The following is a 15686-nucleotide window of genomic DNA, read 5'->3' as shown; positions in this document are numbered from 1 at the left end:
ATCAACAAAACCAACCCCCGGGCTCGCTGGTACCACAATTTAACTTGTAACTTGCAGTCTGGGATAGATCACATCAACAGCATCAATGGAGGACGGATTCCGTTTCGAGCACCTCTCACAACGAGATATGTTCTCATCTTCTCAACCCCCCTTTCATGTACCTTTATAGCTAACAAGATAGGTTTATACTAGGCAGGTTAAGCCTACTACTGCAAAATCTCCAAAAGAAACACGACGATATCCGCGACTGTAATGACAAAATCGTCAAAATTGGAGTCGAGATGAAGAATTCATTGGATCCAATAAAGGATGGTTCGCATATTGAGCAAGAGAAGCTATCAAACAACACGGTCATAAGACCTCGCAATTTCAGTGCTGCCGGCGAAACGGGCATGGAAATTGGCGACGATGACCTTGTGTCAGGAATCTAGGGTAAATTGGAATTCCCAGAGTCTGGTTCGCCGTTTCGGTCTCGACTTGCTTACGATATGCCGACTTGACATCCATCACGATGATGATGATAGAGCAAGGGCGAGAACATGTGTTAGTGTATATTACGTCTACCTGCCGCCGATCTCGAGAACTAAACGCCTTTCAACTTCCGTTTCCTTCCCGACTTCTTCCTCCCCTTCAAACTTCAGTCGACATGTCCCATCCCTCTTATAAAAGCCACCGACAGTGTCAGCAGTCTGGTCCGAAATACGAAGATTACCTTGCAAGGAGAATCGTAAAACAAATGTTACAGAGCGTACCTTTGTTCCAATTACTTCGGCTTTATAAAACGTCGTTGTTTCGGGGTACCTGGCCAAAACTTGCTTGCCATTTGGATATGGGAGTAAACCCGCGGAATCGCTTGGAATTTGGATAAGCTGGTGCGCGACCGCCTTATATATCTGCTGTCCATGGTTCCCAAGTTCGTCCGGCTCGGGATCTTGGACTTCATATCTATATAGCATTAGTGTCCCGCCGGCAAACATATTATCCCTCCTCGAGGCCTCGCTGGCTTACCGTCGTTTATTCCCTTCTCCTATGATGTTGATGACATCGCATTGGATCCACTCGCCCTCCGCACCCTTCTGCTTTGGCAACCGGAAAGCGACCTGAGACCCAACCTGAAGGGCAGGCCCGTTCTCATTCGGGACCGACATACTCCTTGGCTTCCCGCGGCTCGCTGAACTATCAACCGAAACGGTTTCGTTTCGTTTTCTTTTAGAAAACCCATCTCGACCAGCTTTTATTTTGATTGTTAGAAAACTCAGATTAGCACTCAAAGTCCTACTCGAGATCTCTAGTTGTACTAGGTTTAAAGGAACTCACTACCGGAACTTCCATAGCCTTGCTCAGTAGCTTTGCGCAAGCCAATGAGAATAGACAAGTTATGCTCAATCACATGGCTTAACAACCTAGTGATTTCGGTAAAGGGGGGGTTAGTTAGAGAATAGTAGGGCATGGTGATGGTGTTGGCTACCTAGACTCTTCATCGGTCAAGGCTTTGAGGCCTTTATAGCAAGTAGCCAATTCTTGAAGATCTGCAGCAGTGGCTAAATTTATCCTTGATGTTAGAACCGTCATGGTAAATGCTGGGATGTTTATCTCTAATCCCTTATTACAGACTTGGCTATGAATATTAGACTTACTGTCCTGACGACGATTTCTCTCTTCGAGGGTATCAATCTTGCGTCGAATGTCGTTGACTTTCGCTTCATGGGCCATGAGAGCTTTCAATTCATTAACGACCTTTTGCCAGAGGGAGCGCTCCTCCTGCTGCTCAGGCTGGTGCATTAAGCGGTTTCCACGTTGGGACATCTTCGCTTTCTGGGGTTTGGTATCAGCGGCGCAGATAGTATATACAAGTACTTAAGTAGCTAGCCAGGGCGAGCTCGAGGGTTGCGCGCAAGTATGGATGCAACCTGTACCTAAGCAGCTATAGTTGGTGGGAATCGCACACTAGCTGAGAATATGTGGACTGTGATGTTGGCGATGGATTAAAGCATTTCTGTAGCTGGAAGAAGAAGGATCCCTCTCTGATTATACTCGCCGGATGAACCGTGCCGGAGGAACGTCAACAGTGATCCTGACAAGATAAGGATAGCTAAGATGCTATGCCAGCGATCTCTGGACTGTCGTGCTGCGTTGCCTCTTTGAGACACAAAACCATAGTCACGTGACATGGCGATGACAACACAAAGGGCTCCTCTCGCAACACAGCAACACATCTGATTGAGAACTCCAACATAAGACATCGAGACCTTTCACACCGGCTTCACAATAACCTTCTCCCCTGTTCCAAATGCTCGCTGTGTACAGCGCCTGCAATTCATTATATTTTTGTTTTAGTTTATCAACAATCAAAATCAACTTCTTATTCCCTTTCTCTTCATCAACCCATCTTCACCCTTCTCAAAATAATTTCAAAACCAAAATCACATTAGACCCAACCAACCTTACTCTAAAAACCGTTCTCGATCACAAGACGGCACGAAACAAACAAAAGCTATGGATCTGTCGGGTTACTATGATATTCCTCCCTTTGTTGCGGTGCCTGTACCGCCAGTGGAGGGTTTCGACCCTCAAACCAACCCTATTTATTACTTTTATCCAGATGGCGGAAACATTACATTTACAATGGACCAGATCGACTCGTTCCGTCGAGATCAGTTGTTTACAACTGGGATATTCGCGAGTCAAGTCGGGGCTGCTACCGCGGCTCTCTTCGTTATGGTATGCATCACTGCGATAGAGAAACGGAAAACTCCACTATTCAAAGCCAACTTTATCAACATCGTCTTGGTTATTCTCCGAGGCATCCTTTTTATGCATTATTTTATGAGCGGTCTGGCAAAGACTTATACGATATTTGCTTGGGACGTTTCCGGTGTCCCGGTATCAGACATAAATGCTAGCATAGTATCATCGGTGCTATCGTTATTACTTATGATCGGTACTCAAATATCGTTGTTACTCCAAGTGCGAATTTGCTGGGCACTGAATCCTCGATCGAAAGCGATTATCCTGGCTACATGCTGTTCAGTCAGCAGTATCGCCACCGCGGCCTACCTTGCCCTGGGAATATATATTATCCAGTGGCAAGGAAGACCCCCAAACTTGAGAATCATCAAATGGGCTAATCCGTTAGTAAATGCATTGGTCGCCCTTAGCATTGCCGTATTTTCAGCGACTTTCACCTGGAGAATGTACCAATCGGTTCGAAATCGACGCCGCATGGGATTCGTGGGCGTGGGTTCACTGGAGAGCCTTTTGGTATCCGGTGTTCAGACTCTAATATTTCCAGGTATGTGCTACAGAACAGTGTATACATTGATTTTGTTATTCTATAGATCTAGAACTAACGTATGGCTCTTCTGTAGCTATCTTTTGCATCATAGAAAACTTCGTCAAGTTCGGAGGGTCTGCGTCACTTGCGCAAGCCACTATAGCGATTGCTCTTCCAATATCACATGTTTGGGCAAGCAAGGTGCAAGCAAATAGCAGACCATCGATGGCAAAAATCGAGAAGTTGGCGGACCAAAAACCATTTTGGGACAGGATGGCTGCCACTCGAGATACTCGAGCCCAAGCTCTCTCGAAATTCGTCAAGTCCGCTATCTCGGCGATCCAACGACCTTTTCGGGGAATTCGATTTCAACGGAAAAAAGACCAAATGCAAACTCTAGGAGGCCCCGCTTCAACATCGCAACCACCTGATGCCTCCGATCTTGAGGCTGGTGAGGCCTCTTCCAAGTGTTCCGAAGATCTATCCGGGTTTGGGAAGGACCTCGAGGCGGGACACGGCCTCTAACAGATACCCAAAAACCCAAGAGGCGCACGGCATCACAGAATGCCCGGGGATTACTTTGTTTTCAAATTCCTACATTTTTGATATGTTTCTTACTATCGCACCTGCTTCATTCCAGAGATACCCACCCTTGTTGGGGTACTGGAGTTTAGATGCAAATGTGTACATGTGCTGTAATTACATGCCTGGAAATCCATGCTTTCATTCTACAAGGTTCAAGTATTTCGCCCATGCCATGTGCATGTGCGGATGTGAACCACTCAACAATCCAAATTTGGCCCTACAACAGGCGACCGGGGTTTTAAGCGTGAACCAGATGGGTCTTGGCCGGCTGTCCGCTTTCTCCTAGCTTAAACCACCTCTACGTAAGCCAAAGTTCGTACAGAGAACCTACTTCTCAGCAAGCAACTTAATGTTGAGGCCAAATCATCTCGAATATTCCGATACCATTCCAGCACATCCGGTCGTCTTCTCTATGGCGCAGCCAGCTCCGAGGACTCCACCCGCAAGATCTAGATTCCCTTCTGGTACGACCCTCGTTTCGCGTTGCAGACGGGTGCCGGGGCTAGCTGTTCGACTGCATCGGTATTCAGGGGACCCTGAGAAAGCCTAAGCACGCAGGACCCACGTCTTCCTTAAACTCGACATATACGTATACGTTACAAAACCATATACCCTACTACTCTCGGCTCCCTTCGTTATAAGGATGTCAAGGCCTTCTTCTACGGTGCATGATGAAGGTCGGTCATCGGAGCCTCTGCTAGATGCTGAGAGAGGCCGAAGCGCAGGTGTTGATGGCGAAGGGAACTCTGGACGGAGAGCAGAGTTCCGATCGCGGTCACCTGTGACCGTGTAAGAACAACCGTGATTCTCGATGTAGCCGTCACCGTTTTACCGAAACTGATCAAAGACTCGACCAAAATAGAAAAGATAACCGTAACCGTTATGCTTTGGCAGCACTTATGCTTGTGCTCTCATTGGGCTCTTTCGTCCTCCAAACGGAGACCGCCCAGTATATCCAGAGAGATCTGGGGTGGAATAAAGCATACTGCATGATGCAAGTGAACAACATACCCGGTATCCATTCGGAGTTGCCGCTAACCAGATCGCGATGGTCGTTGTTCCAATCAGGTATCTCACACATGGTTCCTGGGCATTTCTTTGGCCGGCGCAGTTGCTCGTTCTACGAATTCGAAAACGACAAATACCTTTCAAGAACCTTCTCCGGTCTCATCTGTCTCTTCTTCGGTCGACGTTAGATATGATACTGCATGCAGATCGAAGCAGTCACCAACAAGATATAGCTCATCCATTCTACTATCTGCTAAGATGCATCGCTCTGGTAACCACTGCTCTGACGATCGCTGGGTCGACTTGGTATATTGCCGTGTATGTTGTAAACCAAACCATCCAATGGTCGCACACTCGCTAACGGCTTTGGGGTAAATATAGAAACTTGACTACACCGTCGGACCTAACAGCAATCTACAACTGCAGTGCATTTTTTGCATATGCCTTTTCGATTCCCCTACTGCGGGAAAAACCCCAGGCGGACAAAATTATCAGCGTCATGATTGCCGTCGTTGGTGTGCTTGTGGTTGCATACGGTGATAATACCGATAACCAAGAGCAGGATGGCGCTGCAAGCACCAGGTTAGGAGGCAATATGCTCATAGGGATAGGTAGTGTCCTCTACGGACTCTATGAAGTACTATATAAAAAGTTACTCTGCCCTCCCAATGGTACAAGCTCAGGGAGATCGGTCATCTTTTCAAACACCGTTTGCGCATGTATAGGGGCGTTCACTTTGGTAAGTCTTAGCTTCCGCTTACTATATACTTATGGTACGAACACTATCTCACCCGCAAGTAGCTTATTCTTTGGATCCCACTGCCGTTATTACACTGGACCGGGTGGGAGAAATTCGAAATTCCTACGGGCGAGACTGCAAGACTGCTCTGCATATCAATATTTGCAAATGCTGGTAAGTAAATACAATTTTCGTCCTCACCACATCTACCCGAACTAACATCTTCTAAAGTTTTTAGCGGGTCCTTCTTGATCCTGATCAGCTTGACTAGCCCCGTCCTTAGCTCAGTTGCAGCATTGTAAGTGTCGATGCTACTTCCGATTTTCCTTGTTATAAATGCTCACTTCAATTTACACAGGCTCACGATCTTCCTTGTCGCGATTACCGACAACATTCTTTTTGGCAGAGAGCTAACCACTGCTGCGATTGTTGGTGGACTCTTGATTAGTGCGGCGTTTGCTCTTCTCAGCTGGGCGACATGGAAAGAAATGCGGGAGGAGAGCGAAAAAGAAGTATCCGACTTGACGTCAGATATCGAGGACCATGATGATTAGATTTACATGTATTTTGTCGGGGATTTGATTTAAAAGGGCGGCATACGTTAAGACGTTTAGGTTTCAATGTTAATAATAGTATATTACCGTACTAACTAACCCTGATGACACCAACAAGAAGAAGAAGAAGAAAGTGATTCAGGTCTCTTCTGTATGTATCGCACAATAGTCGAGATTACGGCGATATTACTCGGTGGCATCGGCCTTTTTCTGCAGGTCCTTTTCGACACTTCTTATAGCGGCCTTCCCTCCATCGTGCTGCTTCTTATACCTCTCCTGTTCGTCCTTGTCGTTGTTTAGCGTACCCCCGATAGCTCCACCGATCCTGTCGGCGTAACCGCCGGCCAAATCACTAGCCTGGCCGGACGTTTCCTGTCGGACTCCTTCATCGTACTGTGCGCGGCCTTGCGCTCTGAGCGATTCGTTTCCGATCAGACCACCTACAAATTGTTTACCCTGTTGTGAACAGAAAAGATTCATGTGTAAGCGAGGCTTCCGGTCCATCGGCGAGAAATTTAAAAGATCCGAACTTACAGAGCCAACGGTCTGATTCCAGCTTCCCTGTTGACGATCTTTGTTATCGACATGAGCACCACCTTCGGCTGTTGCGGTCACCGATCCCAGTCTGTTACATTTGAAAAAACCCGATTAGAGATGTCTGTGTACCGGTGACGAAACAGATAAAAAAAAAAAAAAAAAAAAAAAAAAAAATGCATAGCGAATATGGTACGCACTTGGCCGAAGCATGAGATCTTTCGTTTTCTTCCTCTGCATCGAGCTTTCGAGCCGTGCCATCCTGGATATCTTTGGTGCTGCCGGTGAGCTGACCAATTCCGCGCTGAACGGCACCAGCAACTCCCTGGGAGACCGAACCGAGAGCTACATTTGTAGGAGAATTTGTGATTAGGCAGAAGTCCCACCATAATACCGGCTGTTATTAAGTTTTGAAGGGTAGAAACATACTGGAGGCTTGGGTGTTATTATTCTCCGACATTTTTATGTACTCGAACGTAGAAAAAAATTATGTAGCGTAGCTCGGTGAAGTTTAAAGGTTTAGATTGTTAACTGCTTTGAAGAATGGATGCTGTGATGCTGAAATTTGAAGACCTTGCGGAATGCGGATCTTATATAGACAGACTTCTCGAATACCCTATAGCATACAAGTTTCCTTTACACCTCCGATCTTCAAGTGAAGTTGGTAGGGCCATCGCGATCGTGGTATGCAGCTACGTCATATTGTGGTCATCAAAAATACCCTGCGCAGGGAGCTGAACATCAAGGAACGGACATACTTTGACCTATGCAGTTTAACGTAAACGTCTATTACTCTAGGGACTTCCAAGCCGGCTGTAAGCAAGCAAGGAACTGGATGAGCTAAAACATTCAGTCTACATATTATTATCGGAATGAACTTCCCTGACGAGTGAACAGAACACCGACCGGAACCATCGACATGCTAGCCAGCCGTGGATTTAACAGGATTGGAAACTTGGGATTCGATCTAACAAGCGAACATTTGCAAACGAACCAACGACGAGAAAAAGAACACAGGAGCAGTCTTTCGCGCAAAGGACGACAGCAGAAAAAACAAAGCTAAAAAAAGCCAGGATTTAAAAACAGGAAACCCTCAACGGGCAGGACACTGATTTATAATAATTGAAAGGGTACTCAGAGATTCGCTGCAAGAGATATATAATAATAAACAGCAAAAACCATCCCAAACCATCACTGAAACACTGGCAAAATCGTTGGTGAACAAGAAACAAAAAAAATAGCAAAATGCAGCCACTAAGCTAAAAACCAGAGAAGGGGTGCGAAGCCAGGAGCGTTTTGGCTAGTTGACCTTGGTAACTCGGCTTGTTTCTGTACGCTGGGAGTTTAATTGTTCGGCGTTACGCTCGTGAGACTGCTTGCGGCACTGTCACGTGAGAGTGGGAGTTAGCGTCGTCTGACACAAGTTGGTGGTTGGGAAAGAAATCGGAAACGGGGATTAGGAAATCGGGCAAACCTACATCTTCTAAATTTGGACAATAGTGGCTCTCGAGCAGTCGGTGCTTGCCGCAAAAGTGGCCATTGCAGAAGCTGCAATCTCCGATTATCCGCTGTTGGAAAGCTGTACAGCCTTCAAACGTGCATCTAGGCTTGCCGCCTCCTCGCAGCCTGAGAACCAAATGTAAAGTGCTTTCTTTTTGGATGTTGTAATCAGAAAGAGTTCGGCCGTCTTCCAGTTGTTTCCCAGCGAAGATGAGTCTTTGTTGGTCTGGGGGGATTCCCTCCTTGTCCTGGATTTTGGCTTTGACGTTGTCTATCGTGTCGGAAGACTCCACCTCAAGAGTGATGGCTATACAGCGGACACATTAGTTGGCCTAAATCGTAATTTGATGCTGTACACGCGGGCATACGTACTCTTGCCAGTAAGGGTCTTAACGAAGATCTGCATCCTGGGCGCAAGTGAGAGTCGAGAGTACGGCGCAACACGGAAACGTCCCGGCCAAGGATCGAGGTACTAGGAGTGGGAGTAGCTGGAGAAGTGCCTCCTGGGACGGTATTTATGGATTCGAGGCCGTTTGCAGTCTGAAAAAGGAGCTGAAAAGGCGATGGAATCCGGGTGGCAAGAGGAATGTTGTGTCCGGGCGCTTAAGAGACCAGTTTAAAGAATCAAAGCCGCAGTAGGTTGGATTATGGGGAGATAGCTATTGAGGAGTGTTTGCAGCGATAGCAGAGTTGCTGGTGATGATGATGGAAGAGAAGAAATGGATGAAGAAAGGAGAATGGAAGGGGGGATAGGGTAGGATGGAAGGGAAGGGAGCTTTGTAATCTGGTGGCCACAAGAAAGACCCGACTGGACTTGAAGGAAGGTCGGAGGGAATAACTGGCTACCACCCCATGTCCCAGGCCATGTGCACACCACCGCCCTGGGTATGCAGCCGGATCTGGCCTGGCCGCGCCACATTGCCACAGTTGGATCCTGCCGAGCCACTATACTTTGCCCAAAACGGCCGGTTACATAATCATCTAGCCTTGTCGACTCGGAGTCATGTCCGGTTTACGGCATTACGTATGTCTTCGATGACTTCAAGATCCCATTGAGGGCGGTAATTTAATGCAAGAACACTAGGCGGAAAAAAAAAAAAAAAAAAGAAAAGAGAAAAACTAGCAAATAACGGGCTAACCAGCTATATACACATCGACCTCGAACATCCAGGCCTATTCATCAACTTCCTCATAGTATATTGGCGTTCCGTTCAAATAGTGATCATTCCGTAGCCCTCGTCTCCGTGACGGCAAGAATGACCCAAGCACACCATCCGATATTTTATAGAGCCATCCTCCTGCCACCATAACCCCGCCGATGACATTGGCGAGACGCACAATCAGGTATATCCACGGAGTATGCGTATCCGTGATGGTGAGCATAATTGGCTCGATATCAAACTTGAAGAAGATCCCGGGGACGCTCTGGGGGGTCATGCTGCGTCCTTGCTCTGTAACACTGTATTGATTCGTATGGAGAGTCCGACCGTGTGCTTTATATGTCGTAGGAACGACAGACATGAAATATTGGTACCTGTAAAATTCTACATGACCAAAAAGTTAGACAGTCGGTGAAAATGTATGAAACTCGATTCCGGGAAGATATAACTGCTTACTATCCTGAGTAATTGCGGAAACGCCATCTAGAGGGTTTATCAATTTGGGGTAGAATTCGCCAAAGGATAGTTCATTCACAACATGGCTGAAATTAAAGGCTATATAACAAGTAAACACTCCGTTAGTATTACCACCGTAGTAGAATTTGGGGGGCGATAGATCCTCCTTACTGTCATGGTCCACATGCTGGCCAGGGTCCCAGTAACCGTGACCCTTCGCAGTGATATGGAAATCGCCCATAACACGATTAACATCCATCGAACCCCATATTCTGCAGCTCTTCCCCTTCGGTCGTTTTGGAAGGTTCAACTTGAACTTCTTCTTCTTTCCAGCCTTCCGGATGACCTCGTCCGATCCGTCATAAGATGGCCCCCCTTCCCTCGAATCCTTCTTCAACAGATTATGCGGCAGTGCATGCGTATCGGTGGATATGAAATCGGCAGAGACCTTGTGCAAGAGATCTCCAGCGAGGATTCGGTCTCCAGCGGCATCCTGAACGTTGACATGTAGACTGTCGCATGGCATGGCCACTATTATATCGAGGTTGATCTGCATATAATGGCCCTCTCCACCTTGAACGCTGAAGTGTTCTTCCGACTTCCCATCCAGATAGAGACTCAGTTCACCCCAAACCAGCCAGACGCAGATTGCCACGAACACCAGTGTTATGACACCGCCTTTCGATGATCTCGTTGTGTATGATACTCGGGTTTTCGCTATAAATTTTGAACGGATATAATATTTCTAGTTAGCTTCCCTTTCTTCCTTTTGTTCTTCCAAAACTATCCGAGCTGAGGCTCTACCGGTGCCGCTGACATTGTCGCATCGCGAACCGATTGAGCCTTGCGACACGCGGGAAAATAGCATAGAAAAAAAAACAAAGGTGAAGAATAATTACATACGAAAGGCGTCAAAGGACTTGAGTCCTTCGAACTCCTTCTTCTCATCCATGAAGCCATCCATTGCGAGAGGTGTTTGCTGACAATGCCTGGTTTAGCGGGTTGAGTGGAGGTGGCATGTCCCGATGTCCAATTTCATCACGAATTAAAGGCAATGAGGCCAGGCTGGTCACCAAAACCCGCCAAGCGCCACACAAAATATAGCACCCGTCATACTAATATATCCGCCACAAACCTGGGGACTTTCATAGGAAATGGTCTACTTTGAAGGGCTTAGACGTCTGCAAGTCCTAAACATCATTTTTATTTTCTTTGGGGGATTTGGTATCGATCAATTGTGTGAATTTGTAAACTTCTAGATTTTTTTCGGGCGAATTCAGTTGAATCGCGCGACTTTACCAACCAATGCTAGCCCACCCAAGCGGCCAACTGCATAACCAGCATACATCCCCACGACTATCGTCACCGGCCACCTTTGCCAGTCGCGGTCCCTATATTTAATTACTGTTAGACTTCCGCCGGCATCCGTAGGTGATATATTAGTGAATGAGGTTGTTTCATACCAATCCAATGGTATTGGAATAGCTCCAAACCACGCCCCGAGACACGCCCCCAGCGCCCCTCCGTAGACCTCATCCATCGGTAGATTCAACGAGACAATGTCTCTCCATTTCGACCCTTGAACATGATATGAATAAACCAGAGGAAGCCCCGCCAAAACGCTCAAGTGTGCGGCACAGAGCGCAGTATGTGAAAGATCCGCCGTTATCGGAGCACCGAGTAGTACTATTACGATAAACATAGCCGGGGTACCGATCAATAGAGCCAAGCAGAGAGACAAAAACGATGTCTGCGATGTCACAATCCAATTAGTCGACGAGGTTCATTCGCATGAAGATTCGTTCAAGGTCGGAATATACCAAAACATTGGCCCCTGCATCCTCCGATTTCCCCTTCGAAGTAGATTTAGCCTTCTTCTTACCCCCGGACGCCGCTGCCACTCTGCTGCTGCCGAGACATGTAGACGCGTGGATTATTTGAATTCCAATCGTAACCGGTAAAAGCTGCAGGAGGAGGGTTGGAGGATCGTTGACTAGGGATGTGAACGTGGCATACAGAGTCCCGAGGAGGATTATTGGATGGGCATGTCGGACAGTTTCCGCAATCCCACTTCGGTCTACCATGTTGGCCATATCGTACGGCGCTATAACGGGTTGCAATTGAACATAGAGGGATTGGGAGTGATGTGCAACTGCTTGGGAGAAACAGTTCGCGAAATGGACAGGACTTGGCTAGCTATCTAAAACCCAACAACATTAACCCCACCACCGCACTAGTGACCAATTTTGATATACCAGCAAATAAGATACTTGAAAAACGGATATAACCCGTAGAAACATGCCAAGTGCATTATGCAAGAAAAACCAAATGGTCCTTGGCAATATCCATGCTTTATTGTGAAGGCGCTGCTTGGTTATCTGTTTGATTGATCAATTTTCGCAATGCGAGATCATAGACCACGTCCTCAATCTTCTTGACCTATAAAAGGAAGCATCATTAGCAGGGGACACAAAATAATCAAACGAGCGAGTTAATCATACATTGTATTTGATACTGTCACTTCTCCGCCTTAGAGCGTCGTTTTTGAGATTGAGTAATTGGAACCCAGCATGTAGGTCTTTCACGAACCTGCTGATGAGCATTGGTCGTTGGTAGTCACCCGATGTAACGGAATTAACCGCAAGTCGGGTCTGGAGAAGAATTGATTGTCAGAATAATTATTTATCTTAGGTTTAACACCCATAGGGTTGCAAGTGTGTGGTACCAATTCCTCTATCAAGTTGATCAGAGAATGGAGATATTCTTCAAGAGTAAGATGAAAGACATCTGCATTCTTGACGTTGACCGGAACTGCCCAAAGTTAGCTTCCCCGATAGACAAAAAAGAGATCAGGAAGGGCATACTTCCAAGCTTCTCCCCGACTTCGTTGATGGTCATCAAGTGACCCTCTTTTCGCTCTTCATTCTCTGGCGTAAACGCCCCAAGCCACCCGGCCAGAACGATCCCGTATGACTTGTCAAAAAGTATCAGTAAATGAGAATATCTTCAAGAAGGGACCAGATGGCGCCCGGGGGATTGCCACCTACAGCGGCTTGTATCTCCCTCGTCCAAAGTCCATTGTATCTATGAGAACCACAGTCAGAGGTAACCCCAAATCCCAATCCTTAGAAAGTAGGTGCAACAGACTTGTAATATGGGTACTTCGACGCAACCGCATCAAGTTCCTTCAGAGTCGCTCGCTGCCGTTCGAAGAAAGGTTGTGCACTAGCAAGGAGAGTCGCCACTGTTTTTGGTTAAAGCATAAGCCATAAAGCAGATCAAGTCTCTAGGTAGTATAAAACTCCTAATATACTCACGCGAAGATGCAGGAACCGCATGGACCCTAGATAGAACGGATTGAATCGAACGATCTATCCGACCAGAGACATATTGTATTAGTATCCGACTGATAAAAAAAATAAAAAATACATCTAAGCCATATTACATACCGTGCTTGTCCAACGACTTCAAGAGTCCGCGAATTTCCTACCGAGTTACCCTCAATTAGTTCTATCTGATGGTAGGTAGAATTTTGGCCTTTTTTTTGTAAACATACATCTCGAACTTTGATATCTTCGTCTATATCGTTTTGGACTTGTTTGAAAATCTCGGGATCGATCATGCCGTCCACGGCAAGATTGGTTAATTCCGCCATACCGGTGGTCTTCCGATAAGCAGGCCTTTTATAAATTTTATTTACGCGAGAAAACCACGTGGATATCGGGGAATAGCTAAGGATGGATTGTGATGTTGTGTGTATGTGGAGGTTGTAACTACGAACGAGGAAGGTCAACGAATTGTGGCTGTAGAAATGATATCCAACACGTCGAGTGTCAAAACTGCAACAACATGAAGACGGTGTGCCAAAGTACAGTACGAGTGTCCTATGCTTTGGAATTTTCTTCCTCATTCTACTATACCAATCGAATAAGCTTTTAATCGGGGCAGGAAGGTTCTCGACGAAGTTATAACGTTTAAGATATTTATTTTATTCTTTGTCGATGTAAGTATATATGGGTATATCCTGTCCATCTTCCGTTAGGATCGCAAAGAATTGAACTGGCAACCCTAACTGCATCGCCACAAATCCTCCATAGTTATAGGTATACCCCAAGACGATGTACTAAGTATTAAGGATAGTGCCAGGGCTTCTTGCTTTGACAAAACGCTACCAAAGGCTCCAAAACGCCACGTTCAACCATTTCGAGAAAAAAAAGGAAACACATTCTTCTTTTATCGGAAAAAAACCCAATCCAAGAACCACCCAATGTACCAACTTTTCTTTTTTTGTTTTTTTTCTCTCTCTCTACTCTATGCGCTGACCCGAAACCTAGGTTTGAATATTGCAGAATATAGAGGTAGGATAAGTGCCGGCCACCAGACGAAACAGACAACAGTAATAAACCATCGGACGAAACTTTGTATATCCTCAGTCACACTGTGCGGAATGCTGCATTCAAGTTAGATAATTGTACCAAAACAAGGATAGAATCAATTAATCAACCTACCCCATCAATTTCATCGTTTCATCGGTTACGATGCCATCAACACCCAGAGATATTGCCCATCTGCAGTTTGAAACGCAGTCGCATTAGTATGAGAGTATACAAGATATTCGGATCAACTTTAAGGTTTATGCAGCCCTACTTCATCAGAGTGGTGTCGTTCAGAGTCCAGACGTAAACCTCCCTACCCCTCGACTGAGCCTTCCGTATGAAGTCGCTTCCAAAAGGGCCAACCACGCTCGGAAACAGTAGATTGAAATTTGCCTCGGGTACATCGAGGAATTCGGCTGCTAGTGCAAGTGAATAGCCAATGAACTAGCTCCTATGATTAGTTGTGAACTTGCTATAATCTAGCAAATATGGGACGTACTGTTATCGGAAACCCAGGCAGGTATTTTTGGCAAAGCTGTAGGTGTATATTTTGTCAGCACTGAATTGAAAACATATCCCAGGGGACCACTGACAGGTACGAATTGAATATTCCAGCAACCCAATTGTATTCGGCCATGCCAATATTCCGAGCTGCCGTTTACACTAGATATAGCTTCTGCTATTGCTAGGATCACATCTTCAGCTATGTTGTCGGTCTTTGATATATTTGTTAGCTCATTTCGATCCAACTAACATATCAAAAGAACTTGAAAAGCCCACCTTGATATCAAGAATCAGCCATATATGTTTGTTTTCTGGGTGGTCAAGGAACTGCACGAGTTCTGATAACCGCGGCATGGGAACGTGAGGCTCTTTCACAGTCCGAAGAGTCTTGAGAAACTCCCAATCGTAGTCGATGACATTTCCTTGTATGCCATAACATCGTTTCAAGCTAGCGTCCTAATCGAATACGATAATAAAGGGTGCTATATTAGATGTTATGCATGCAAGGGATGGATTGAAAAATATAGAATAGAACATTTAATTCAAAAACCTACATGTGAAAGAACAGCGATACCATCTTTCGACAGGTGAATATCGGTTTCTAACGCATCCGCACCCGCCTTTATTGCACCTTCGAAGGCCATCATCGTATTTTCCGGCCAGTGGAATCTTGAGCCTCTGTGGGCAATGCATTGCACATTGGAAAGAGCTGAGTCCCCGGGTACTAACGGGCTCTGTATTGAATCGAGGGCGGCTGAAAGTATTAAGTGACGCCAGATGGGGCAGGAATCCAGTCAGTAAAAGAAAAAGTAAAGGAAGCAAGGGCATAAGGAGCGACAAAGAAGGGGAGAGGCACCAAGCATGTCGCTTTCATTCATGACCTTTTCATAGGTCATTGTGAGGTACCTGGTTCGCCCCGCGGCAGCTGGGGATGTCGAACTCGATTGCTAACACCGATGAGGCTTACGAAATTCAATAAGCTAGTCCGAAGGCTGA

The 15686-nt window shown here is 46.2% G+C and overlaps 10 protein-coding genes across 11 annotated transcripts; 3 read left to right on the top strand and 7 right to left on the bottom strand.

The window, feature by feature from the left end:
- Positions 1-85: 85 nt before the first annotated feature.
- On the top strand, positions 86-548 carry DFL_009540 (uncharacterized protein; the record flags this gene model as incomplete). The annotated part of the gene is made up of 4 exons (XM_067639444.1): positions 86-125; positions 190-312; positions 374-432; positions 525-548. The coding sequence occupies 4 exons, from the start codon at positions 86-88 to the stop codon at positions 546-548; spliced, it is 246 nt and encodes an 81-aa protein (XP_067487233.1).
- A 12-nt stretch (positions 549-560) lies between these two features.
- On the bottom strand, positions 561-1806 carry DFL_009539 (uncharacterized protein; the record flags this gene model as incomplete). Of its 2 annotated transcripts, none has more annotated exons than XM_067639441.1 (6): positions 561-659; positions 753-945; positions 1009-1231; positions 1318-1403; positions 1469-1541; positions 1638-1806. In XM_067639441.1, the coding sequence occupies 6 exons, from the start codon at positions 1804-1806 to the stop codon at positions 561-563; spliced, it is 843 nt and encodes a 280-aa protein (XP_067487231.1). The 2 variants fall into 2 exon arrangements, with proteins under 2 accessions (XP_067487231.1, XP_067487232.1); XM_067639442.1 differs by having other exon boundaries at positions 1321-1403.
- An 819-nt stretch (positions 1807-2625) lies between these two features.
- Positions 2626-3799, top strand: DFL_009538 (uncharacterized protein; the record flags this gene model as incomplete). Its single annotated transcript, XM_067639440.1, has 2 exons — positions 2626-3292; positions 3369-3799. The coding sequence occupies 2 exons, from the start codon at positions 2626-2628 to the stop codon at positions 3797-3799; spliced, it is 1098 nt and encodes a 365-aa protein (XP_067487230.1).
- Positions 3800-4502: 703 nt separating this feature from the next.
- Positions 4503-6160, top strand: DFL_009537 (uncharacterized protein; the record flags this gene model as incomplete). The annotated part of the gene is made up of 8 exons (XM_067639439.1): positions 4503-4648; positions 4722-4853; positions 4928-5185; positions 5249-5538; positions 5593-5606; positions 5669-5780; positions 5838-5904; positions 5965-6160. The coding sequence occupies 8 exons, from the start codon at positions 4503-4505 to the stop codon at positions 6158-6160; spliced, it is 1215 nt and encodes a 404-aa protein (XP_067487229.1).
- Positions 6161-6346: 186 nt separating this feature from the next.
- Positions 6347-7154, bottom strand: DFL_009536 (uncharacterized protein; the record flags this gene model as incomplete). The annotated part of the gene is made up of 4 exons (XM_067639438.1): positions 6347-6616; positions 6695-6785; positions 6895-7039; positions 7124-7154. The coding sequence occupies 4 exons, from the start codon at positions 7152-7154 to the stop codon at positions 6347-6349; spliced, it is 537 nt and encodes a 178-aa protein (XP_067487228.1).
- An 840-nt stretch (positions 7155-7994) lies between these two features.
- Positions 7995-8600, bottom strand: DFL_009535 (uncharacterized protein; the record flags this gene model as incomplete). Its single annotated transcript, XM_067639437.1, has 3 exons — positions 7995-8078; positions 8173-8501; positions 8567-8600. 3 exons carry the CDS (start codon positions 8598-8600, stop codon positions 7995-7997), a joined length of 447 nt encoding a protein of 148 aa, XP_067487227.1.
- A 767-nt stretch (positions 8601-9367) lies between these two features.
- Positions 9368-10774, bottom strand: DFL_009534 (uncharacterized protein; the record flags this gene model as incomplete). The annotated part of the gene is made up of 4 exons (XM_067639436.1): positions 9368-9738; positions 9811-9909; positions 9982-10527; positions 10714-10774. The coding sequence occupies 4 exons, from the start codon at positions 10772-10774 to the stop codon at positions 9368-9370; spliced, it is 1077 nt and encodes a 358-aa protein (XP_067487226.1).
- A 312-nt stretch (positions 10775-11086) lies between these two features.
- On the bottom strand, positions 11087-11894 carry DFL_009533 (uncharacterized protein; the record flags this gene model as incomplete). Its single annotated transcript, XM_067639435.1, has 3 exons — positions 11087-11201; positions 11274-11560; positions 11631-11894. 3 exons carry the CDS (start codon positions 11892-11894, stop codon positions 11087-11089), a joined length of 666 nt encoding a protein of 221 aa, XP_067487225.1.
- Positions 11895-12162: 268 nt separating this feature from the next.
- DFL_009532 (uncharacterized protein) lies at positions 12163-13465 on the bottom strand (the record flags this gene model as incomplete). Its single annotated transcript, XM_067639434.1, has 9 exons — positions 12163-12249; positions 12312-12461; positions 12536-12621; positions 12675-12783; positions 12858-12894; positions 12958-13054; positions 13128-13181; positions 13260-13296; positions 13367-13465. The coding sequence occupies 9 exons, from the start codon at positions 13463-13465 to the stop codon at positions 12163-12165; spliced, it is 756 nt and encodes a 251-aa protein (XP_067487224.1).
- Positions 13466-14121: 656 nt separating this feature from the next.
- DFL_009531 (uncharacterized protein) lies at positions 14122-15337 on the bottom strand (the record flags this gene model as incomplete). Its single annotated transcript, XM_067639433.1, has 7 exons — positions 14122-14260; positions 14319-14378; positions 14458-14630; positions 14686-14721; positions 14780-14902; positions 14967-15146; positions 15245-15337. 7 exons carry the CDS (start codon positions 15335-15337, stop codon positions 14122-14124), a joined length of 804 nt encoding a protein of 267 aa, XP_067487223.1.
- Between the last annotated feature and the right edge of the window lie 349 nt (positions 15338-15686).

The sequence above is a fragment of the Arthrobotrys flagrans genome, assembly GCF_004000055.1.
Source record: "Arthrobotrys flagrans strain CBS H-5679 chromosome Unknown unitig_1, whole genome shotgun sequence".
Taxonomy (NCBI): Eukaryota; Fungi; Ascomycota; class Orbiliomycetes; order Orbiliales; family Orbiliaceae; genus Arthrobotrys; species Arthrobotrys flagrans.
The sequence above is the reverse complement of the archived record's forward strand: the minus strand, read 5'-3'. Positions and strand labels throughout refer to the sequence as shown.